This window comes from Triplophysa dalaica, chromosome 3 (assembly GCF_015846415.1).
Source record: "Triplophysa dalaica isolate WHDGS20190420 chromosome 3, ASM1584641v1, whole genome shotgun sequence".
In the NCBI taxonomy this organism is placed as follows: Eukaryota; Metazoa; Chordata; class Actinopteri; order Cypriniformes; family Nemacheilidae; genus Triplophysa; species Triplophysa dalaica.
Window position 1 is genome coordinate 28240090 of NC_079544.1, and position 10045 is coordinate 28250134.

A 10045-nucleotide genomic window follows, 5' to 3' on the forward strand; every position below is an offset into this window, starting at 1 on the left:
ACAGAGAGCACGTCAAGAATAAAAGCCTCGTCGGTTTAATGAGGAGTGCGCGCAGTAAACAGTTTCGCGGCGTATCTATGTGAATTGTAAAGTATAAACAAGGCTTCAACTGCACAAAGCAACAAGAGAAAGCGGCAACTGTGCGCTTATTCCAACACTTACCGCCAGGGGTGCCGCCAGAAATTCTGGGCCCTATGGAAACAAAAATTTCTGGGCCCCCTACATTTTTTACAGATAAAATTTAACCCAATAAACATGCCCTGTATACTTAAAAAAGATACTTAGCACATTGCATAGTTAAAATGTCTAAAGATGAGTACAAAGCCTACAAAAACAAGAAAAAAATATAGAAATATGTAATTGTTTACCGCGTCACACGTGACACTCCGTTTCGGAGAGCGTGCACAAAAAAAACTGCCCGCCAACGTGGAAAGTGAGAATTTGAATTTCCTTTCGCGGCAGTTATAATAACAAAACACAATTACTCACACTTTAATCACTTTAATTAATTAATCACACTAGTTTCTTTTTCCACTCTCATGTTCCAATTATTCCTGCCACTAAAAGGTGCACATATATATTTACTTACCCCAATAGCTCTATAAACTATTTAAAAAAAGTTAAATCAATTTATATAGTCGCTACGAATCTACGACATGTTGATGTTGTCATGACATCACCTATACCTAACACGCAGTAACGTTAATATTTGAAACACAAATAAAATTGACCATGAAATCCTCACATTATTCCAGAAAAGTCGCAGATCCAATGCTGGGTTATAGCTACAGCTGAAGCTCACGTTCATGAATGTTGGGGGAAGGGCCTGCTGGCCTGAATTATGTTGGTTGATGCACGAAAACACCCTGATAAAAAGGTTGACTGGCTCAAAGTATTTTGAGTATTTTGAAAATACAAAAATACTTCTCTTAAATGTATTTAAATCCAAATTACATTAGATTTTTCCAAAGTCTTTTCCAAAGTCTGACTCTGTGTCAGACATTAAACGTGATTCTTCCTCCACAAAAGCACTCAACAACCTGCATTTAGTCAAGCGACTTCTGATTTAGGAGGTAATCAGAATGCATCGAACAGTATTCAGGCTTACCAAAAAAAAGCTTGGATCTGTACACTGTAGAAGGCTTTGTGAGAGATGTTTTTATTGCTCTTATGCTTTTTTGTCCTAATGTTTGACCCAATTGCTTTCATTGTTTACTCAACTTGTAGGTCGCTTTGGATAAAAGCGTCTGCTGAATGACTAAATGTAAATGTAAAGCACAAATCACTTAAACGGTGAGCACAGTCTGTTCTTTCACTACCAAACAACAGTTATATCAATCATGTTAAAACAAGTTTAAACATTTACGCCGTTTTATAAACACCTATTTATACGTCATTAAATCATTCAAATTCCTAAAATATGTAGGTAGTAGAAAACAAACGTCAAACTACAGCAGTTGGCTATAGGCCTACACTAGATTGGAAAAATATGTAACCGGAGATCCACTTCCGTACAGAACGTTAATCGGTTAGTAGTTCACTGCATTCATGTCAATTCACACAAATGGAAGGCCAACATCAACTGTTGTGAATGAAGAGGGATTTAAACACAAGGAGGCGCCACATGTGTCATACGATTCCTGCTGCCGCACGAAAGATGCGCTCAACCATTCTCACGTCTGAGCTGAGCTGACAGAGAACTTCTGACACATCTCAGACCTCTTCTGCCTCACATTTTCTTTTGAAATTACCGAACGAATGGCGAACGCAGGGCTTCAACTTCTCGGCTACACTTTGGCTTTTTTAGGATTTATTGGTCTAATAGCTTCTACATCCATGGCCGAGTGGAAGATGTCTTCATATGCCGGTGATAACATCATCACATCTCAGGCCATGTATGAGGGACTCTGGCAGGCCTGTGTGTACCAGAGCACCGGACAAATGCAATGCAAAGTCTACGACTCTCTATTACATCTACCAGGTATGACTGTTCCTCCTCTTGCGCGAAATTGGCGACTGCGTCTTAATTTTGACTGTGAAAGAAATGTTCGTTTGAAACTCCACTTCTGACGCTGAGCGTTTCGTGCGCGTGTTCAGACAAGTCCGACAAATACTCTGAATAACTGAGCAAACACTCGGATAAAGAACTTCAACACTTAACAACATTTCAACGAAACACTTTAATTGAAGTCCAACAAAGTATTAGTGAATTATCATTATTATTAATGCTCTCGTGTGCCTTTCAGAGACATGGTTTATACTCCTCGTCTGCAGCGAACGAGATAAAAGAAGCAGGTTAAATTATAGAATAATGTAAAAAGAAGAAAAGTACAACAATCATTTAACCCACATTTATTTGGTTGGTACTTTACAGTAAAACACGTTTTATATGGTTGTCACTTATGGTTGTTCATCAAAATCAGCAGACCTATTTCTTAATATAATATTTCATGTATGTCTTAGTTGTTATGTTTATTCTGCATTCTGTTTGAGTTCACACATACTGTTTGTGGTGGCCAAACGATTAGACACTGACCAAAAGGTATGGCAGATATTTTCTTTTGTACTTTTTAGCGTAACAGTTTGAGAATTAAGAGAATGTGATGTGGGACTGAGAAACAGTGCCAACATATGATGTGAAAGCAATAAAGAAAGACTGAAGAATGTTTTCTGTTGTCCCAGGGGAAGTTACAACTACTCGAGGTCTCATGATCTCTTCCATCTTTCTGGTTGCTGTCGCTCTGATGGTTGCTGCCGTTGGTATGAAGTGCACCACATGCCTGGCAGACAACAAGCAGCAAAAGAGCAAAGTTGCCCTGGCTGGAGGCGTCCTTTTCATCCTTGCAGATATGTTGCTGTTCATTTTTATCATTTCTAACACTCTTTTGTCTTCTTACAAACAAAAATCTCTGAACTCTGAAGAGAGAAAATAAATGAGCAGGCTGATGCACCTGTGAATGTATTAAAATAACATTAAAAGTAATGAATAAAGGTTCATATTATTGCCCATCAGTGTGCATCATGCAAGGATCTTCTTTCTCTCTACAAGGGTTCTTGCTCTTGCTGCCACAAGCTGGTATGGAGACAAAATAAGACGCAATTTCTTCGATCCATTCACTCCCACAAATTCAAGGTGAGCTTTAGCAGCAAAAGGGAGACAATTCTGTTATAATATATTCACCCTCATGTTGTTCAATGACACTTCCTTCTGAGGAAGATGTTTTGAGAAATGTTCATCTAATGCACGTCCAACGTTGTTTGTCAGCAGTGTTTTTCCCCCAAAAAATTGTATCCTGCAAAAGAAAGAAACTCATTTAATCAATCAAACTCAAACTTATTTATTCATTCATTATTGCCATTTATTACAAAGTGTGACTTTTTTTCCGGCTTCATCGAATTATGCTAAATGATTTAACTTTTGCTGTAACCATTGTTACAATAATTACAGTCATATGTTTTTTTGGAGGGAGTGTTTCGTTGTTGTAGGAAAACACACTCTCATTAACAGTGTGCGATTGCTTTGGAAACGGCACACGACTCTTGTAATTGATGATTTGATGTTTGGTGTTAACAGGTATGAGTTTGGTAAGGCGCTCTATGTGGCCTGGGGTGCTTCGGCTCTCACCATCATTGGCGGCAGCATGCTCTCCTGTAACTGCGGAAGTAAAGCGGCTGGTAAATCGTACCCACCTCCGCGCGCAGCGGGACGGCCGGGAACGGATCGTGTGTGAAGATTAGGAATACTGTAAAACACCGGAATACAAAAGCAATTTAGCAGCTTGTGTGCAACCTATAGTTTAATGTGTCGAGTGATCATTCTTGACTGTGAAATCTTTTATATTGCTTCGTGATTTGGTAATATGTCATAGTTTTGGATTCCTGCTTTATTAGAGTCATTTTCAATGGTTATGTTTGTCTCTCAATATAAAATAAAAATGAATGAAAAATGCATCTATTCAAATCTATGGGTTTAAATCCATTGTCATGATATAGCACGCATTGTGAATGCCCGTGTGATGTTGGCTTTTCACTCAAGATGTGAAGATTCAGTTTGGATGGAAAAAATTAATAAATGAAAAAAATTTGAAAACATGTTTATGAGTGTTCATATCTGTTTTATTTGATGTTTACTGTACTTTTGTTTAGTTTAAGTGACAGAAGAGAGTTGAAGAAACATTCAGTGTTCATTCAGTGTTGTTTGTGAGTGTGCTGCTCATGAGATTGTTTGGACTTGTTGTGTGCTTCACCTGTGCAGACCTGCACCATACATTCCATCCACGGAACCCTGAAGGATGTCCTGTTCTCTTGTTGAATTTACCACCATCCTGCATTTCGACATTTCCAGCATCATCACCAGATCTTTAGCTTAAAAAAATAGGGGCAAACAAACACATAAGTGTGTTATGGTAAATGTTTTTTGTAAGCATGAGAATGGCGTGACTCTTGGGTGTGAGGATTCACAGCAGATTCTGTCCCTCAGGCTATATGATTTTCTATCACATGCATTTTAGTATATACAGTATATGTGCATGATAGAATATCCATGAATGTGTTTATGATCATTATTTAAGAACCACCATGATTTCATAATAGTATAAAGTGTATTCGTGTTTTTTTGCATGTGGTTGTCTTTTTTCAGACAGTTTGATTCTATAGTGTGTTGATTTGTTTATAATGAATATGACACATTTTTGGGTGATTTTAGTCACAGGTACACCTCATGTCCATGTGATGTATTATTATTATTTAGATTGTCATTAGATTAGATTGATTGTCACCATTATAAAGCATCAATCCTTATTTTTCTAGAACAAAATTACACAAGTGGGGAAGACACACTGTTCACTTTTGTATTTAAATGTAAAGTAACCTCAAATGTAAATTAATTTCATAGTTTTGCTTCTTGTTGGACTACATAATCCAAACTTTGGGTGTATTCTTTGTTGTGTGTAATGCAACCATCAGAATCAATAAAGATGACGTCCTTTCACCGTGAACTCATCTAGTATGACATGTACAGTATGATTTAATTGTCCAAGATCTCCAGGAAAAATCAAAGAAGAGAGGAAGAAAGGAAAAGGCCGAACCTCGTGGTGAAGACTTCTCGTTAGGTTTGTATGATAACATGTATGATTTGTTTTTAAAGCGAAACCGTTCTCTATGGTGATGCGATAAACCTCTTTTAACAAGTCTCTGTGTGAAGTGATTACAAATATACTCATTAACTGAACCTGAATAAAACCCAAGATCTAGTCAAAGTGACCGAATCTCATGAATTTAGCAAGACACTGTCCTGGGGACGGCTGGACGCCTGACAGCGCACTCGATCTGTAGGTGAGATCATATCTTCAGTATGTATTTGAGGCTGTTGGATGCAAATGTGTGTGCTTAGGATGTACTTAACTTGACTTGTGGATGTGGAAGTTGCTGTTAGGATGTTTGGGTGCATAACATGGCGCCTAACGCGTCTACTAGACAAAGGGGATGAAATTCAGGGATAATAAGAAAACTAGCAAGTCAGAAATCCCCAAACCCACCAGGGACACAGAGTAAGTTCAAAGGAACAGAAGATAAGCGCATGCAGGCTCAATAAGACATGTAAAGAGAAACAAACAAAGACTCAAAAATCCTCAGTGGAGGGTGAGTTTGTCGAGTAAAAACGTAAGTTAAATTGCTATGTAGGCCTAGTTATTGTAACCTTATCAAATAACCTAATCAAATATGAAAATGTATATTCATAAATATTTAATATAGGCTATAAGGAATTGCACGCAACATACATGTTTTAAAGGTTCTGTGTGTAAGTTTCAGAGGCCACTATTGGCGATGTAGGAAATTGCAACCTACAGCTCCGCTACCCCCTCTCCCTCCCATTAAAGAAGCTACGGTTGCCGTCACTGGACAAAAGGGTTCCGTAAGTGATAGCGGCCATTATCGGTGGTGTTGATAATTGCAATCTACGTCTCACAGGCGAACAACAGACTGAAGTCAAGTGACAAGGTTTATTTACAAAGAAAAATAAATTAAATTGACTTAATTCATAATTTACTCTAATCGTTATAGTGAATATTATTGTTACTTTTTTAACATTGTGTCAGTGATTTATTCGCTTATTTTGCATAGCATTTTTTGACACGGTAATTTGGTTCGTAATTTACAACCTATTGAAACGGCTTGCTAATGCTAAAGATGTGTAATCTAATCTATAATCGTGTTTCTGATCATCACAGAGTCAATCAGAGGACTAAACACTATGGGATGAATTCCGACTCAAAATGATTAACAAATGCACGCACAGTCATCCGTGAACGTGATGCACGTTACATTTGTATTTTACGATTCACAAACAAATGCCTTAAGATTTGATTCTGTGAAATTTAGATTTGAATAAACACGAAGCGATTTGTACAAATAGAGGCAGATTTGTGATTGCAATGTTTTATTTTATGTTCATGTATATTGATTTTGCGCATACCAATGAGAAGTTGTGCATTTGTGTATCCTGCAACGCGCGTCCATTTATCCTGTTCGGTTCATGTGGATTTTGAGACTTTCTTTACGCGGTTTTGCATTGGACAATCCACACACACGCAACTGCAGATCCATGCGCAACCGTGCAAAAAATAAGAACTGCCACTAGATGGCAGGCTTACGGAAACTATAGGTGCTGGTCCCATCATTAGAATATCATCAAATAGTTGATGCATTTCACTATTTCCATTCAAAAAGACTGTGCGTGCATTTGTTAATCATTTTGAGTCGGAATTCATCCCATAAAACACAGGCAGTAAGAGGGAGAGGAAGAGGCAGAGGAACGTATCCCGGGAGGACCGCACAACAGAGGATGTGGAAGCTAAGCAGTATTATAATAAGTTATGATCATGTTTACAATCATAATTTGCATAAATCGATTTATGCAAACTATGATTGTTAACATGATTTCTAACTTGATTTGCACACGGCCATGCAACAAGGACTTATGATGCAATCACAAAGTGCTTAAAATTTACAAGGAAAAACGCTACTTCACTTGATGAGCAGCTCATCTATTACTTAAAGCTATCAAACAAACAGTTCACTTATATTGTGGAAATTAGACAAACTTACCGGTCCAGCAGAAAGCTGGCAACTTCAGCGTCGCTTAGCAAACCCATTTCCTGCTTCATGCCCTACTTTTTGTAAATTGATGTTTATTCGGGTTTTCTGCTGTTTTTTTGTCTCGACTTGGCCTTGCTGCATCGCATTTTCTATTTTTTGACGACACAGATTGACGCTCTATCGGCTCTTGTGCAGAGTATGTGTGGTCCGCCATTAGTGCAAATAGAAAATATTAAATGTAATTAATGAAAATTTTGACTCGATTGGGTTTACATGATAAAGACCTGAAATGAGTGTGATAAAAAAGGATATTCTGAGGTGATCGGGGAGGCTCGTGGCAGAGGCCAAAACTAACCTCTGATTACAGGAAGATGAAGAGATCACCATCCATTGAGAGCCTCACTGGGGAGGCGAAGGGCAGTATCAGAAGGCTGAAAGTGCAAAGACGATATGGCACATTGATGAGTCATTTTATTTTGTTTAACAATATTGTTGACAACCGTGTTAATTTTTTTAAGAATAAGCTTTGAGTTAGAATGGGAAATTATGACAAGAGAATTGATTATAGCAATAAAACTATATACAACTTTTTAGAAACTAAAAAGGAAAATATCTCAGGTTTGATATGACAGTGTGGTCTTCGAAAAAGAAAAATCGAACCGAAGTATAAAATGAAACAGGGTTCTGGAGATGGTTAAATGATGGAAAAAGTAAATAACCATATTCGAGCCTGCTATATTGTAGGGGTCCGTGTATCTTTTGATCATTTGTTTTTCATTTTGAAATTGAACAATCCAGGGTTAAATCTGCATGGCAAAGCTGCGCGAGACACTGACTGGAGAGAGATTACATCTACATCATACAGGTAATGGACATATTTGATAAGAATATAAAGAAAATGCATATCAACACAAATCATATAAAAAACTGAACCATATTTTCCGGTGTTATGTTAAATAAAGCATTCGTGCTTATTTGTTAATGTAATGACAAAAAATGTGACTTGAGGATTGAGGCGAACGTTTGATAAAATTGACTTTTGTGGTCTGTCATTCCCAATGAAAAATTTGCGCAGTTTAAGTAAACAATGCAACTTATTCTATACTGTACATATTAATTCCTTGTGGTATATTTGAGTGAACTCTTTACACGTTTTCAAAATTCATAATTGTAGATAAAATGAAGAGAAAACATCTTCAGGACTTACAGTAATGTGTCAGTCAAGGCTGCCGAAAGAAGATGCTTCTGGAAAAGTGTCAGACAGTGACAAAAGCTCAGAGAATGATTCAGAAGAACAGAGAACCCATCAGCGAGGTGATTTAGTTGTGGAGAGACTCAACAGACCTCGAGACAGGAATCTGGAGATTGAGAACACTGAACATTTGGAGGCAGATGAGAAGAGAGATGAGGCTGTTGACAGGGTGTGTGAGTCTATGCAAGCACAGGTAGCCTTCAACCCTTACATTCACAGGTGAATGATATGTGTGTTTGGAAATCTTTCATGTAAATACCCACGAAAAATCCTATGGTATTGCATATGAGATGTGGTGTAATGTTGTTCACATGTGAAGAACATTTTGACACATATGATCTCATGGGTTTTTATGAGTGTATAGTTGACATGGCATTCAAATGAAGGTCTTCCAAAACCACATATCTCAAATGTGTTTTTTTTCTTTCTGTATAAAGAGAAATAGCTGATAATGTTACAGACTCATGTTCAGGTGACTGCTTAAGTAGATTTTTGGATATGTTATTTGTGGGTGGCTTAACATTCATGTATGTACATGTTGCAGGTCCCGCTTTCAGAGACCCAGCAGACAGATTACTGTAAAACAGGAATAGTATTAGAAGAACGGGAGAGTCGCATGTGCTCTTTCAACGCTCCTCTGTTTATCTGTTTATTAAATGTACGACAAGTACAATTTCAACACAAACAATTGCTTTGAAAACATTTCTTTACATTTACATTTCTGACACTTTCTTATCTCCTTTCTTGATATAACCATTTTCAGTTAACAACTTAATGTTCAACATACACTTTTATAAACTGCAATGAATTATTAATATCCACAAAGTGATTTTATATGACTTTACTCATATTTAATGTAAATTTGAGTATTTCCAACTACTCTTCATTCTCAGAACCAATGAGAAACGCAAATCACTGTTACTCTCATCAGCGAAGTGTATTTATATTGGATCATCACAACTCCAGCCACTTTCTATGCTTTCTGCGGCGAGTGGTCACGTGACCATAAAGCGCGCCAAACGCGGCAACAGAGTGAGCCTCTCAGAGATACTTAACATTGTTGAACAACACATCAACATGCACAATCGAACATTGTGCGACCCAAAAATAGTAATGCAACACCATAGTCAGATATACTGATCACTGAAGCATACTTAAATTACATTTCTTCACGTTAGTGTGAACCTAACATATTACAGGGACAACAAATTCTCAAACTGCACCACATTTAACACTTAACATTCACCATTCACTGTAACAATGCAACCGCAGTACTATAAGTACAGGTTTGTCTTTAAATCTCTGTTTCTTTACCTGTAAAACAGGAAGAAGAACGGGAAGAACGGGAGAGTCGCATGTGCTCTTTCAACGCTCCTCTGTTTATCTGAGGACGCATGCGCAGTTCGTACTTCTGTCCGCGACTCTCCAAATAAGAATGTCAAAATAAGGGTCCCTTATTTTCTCCCCATGTCGCTCAATATACAATAATTAATTTGTAGATACACTGCATTAGGAAATACGGTGGGGAATGAACTTAACTCAATACACATAAACAGAAATACAATTGTGAACATACTTTGTGTGTATCACACTCTCCCTGACAAAGTAAGAAAAACTCCAATGATCAACATCTCACTTTCCATAACCAAACACTTTAACCACTCTTAACAAACAGCAGTTGTAACTCCATAAGGC

At 37.5% G+C, this 10045-nt stretch overlaps 1 protein-coding gene and 1 long non-coding RNA gene across 3 annotated transcripts; one reads left to right on the forward strand and one right to left on the reverse strand.

Annotated features, from left to right (window-relative positions):
* Positions 1-1419: 1419 nt before the first annotated feature.
* Positions 1420-4092, forward strand: cldn1 (claudin 1). The gene is made up of 4 exons (XM_056744469.1): positions 1420-1981; positions 2683-2847; positions 3049-3133; positions 3575-4092. Exons 1-4 carry the CDS (start codon positions 1759-1761, stop codon positions 3729-3731), a joined length of 630 nt encoding a protein of 209 aa, XP_056600447.1. The 5' UTR covers positions 1420-1758; the 3' UTR covers positions 3732-4092.
* Positions 2934-9739, reverse strand: LOC130418365 (uncharacterized). 2 transcript variants are annotated; one of them, XR_008906319.1, is made up of 7 exons: positions 9665-9739; positions 8306-8472; positions 7454-7529; positions 4248-4365; positions 3626-3743; positions 3182-3293; positions 2934-3073 (listed from the first exon to the last, which is right to left on the reverse strand). It is a non-coding gene; the product is annotated as an uncharacterized LOC130418365 (long non-coding RNA). The 2 variants fall into 2 exon arrangements; XR_008906318.1 differs by having other exon boundaries at positions 7108-7529.
* Positions 9740-10045: the final 306 nt, after the last annotated feature.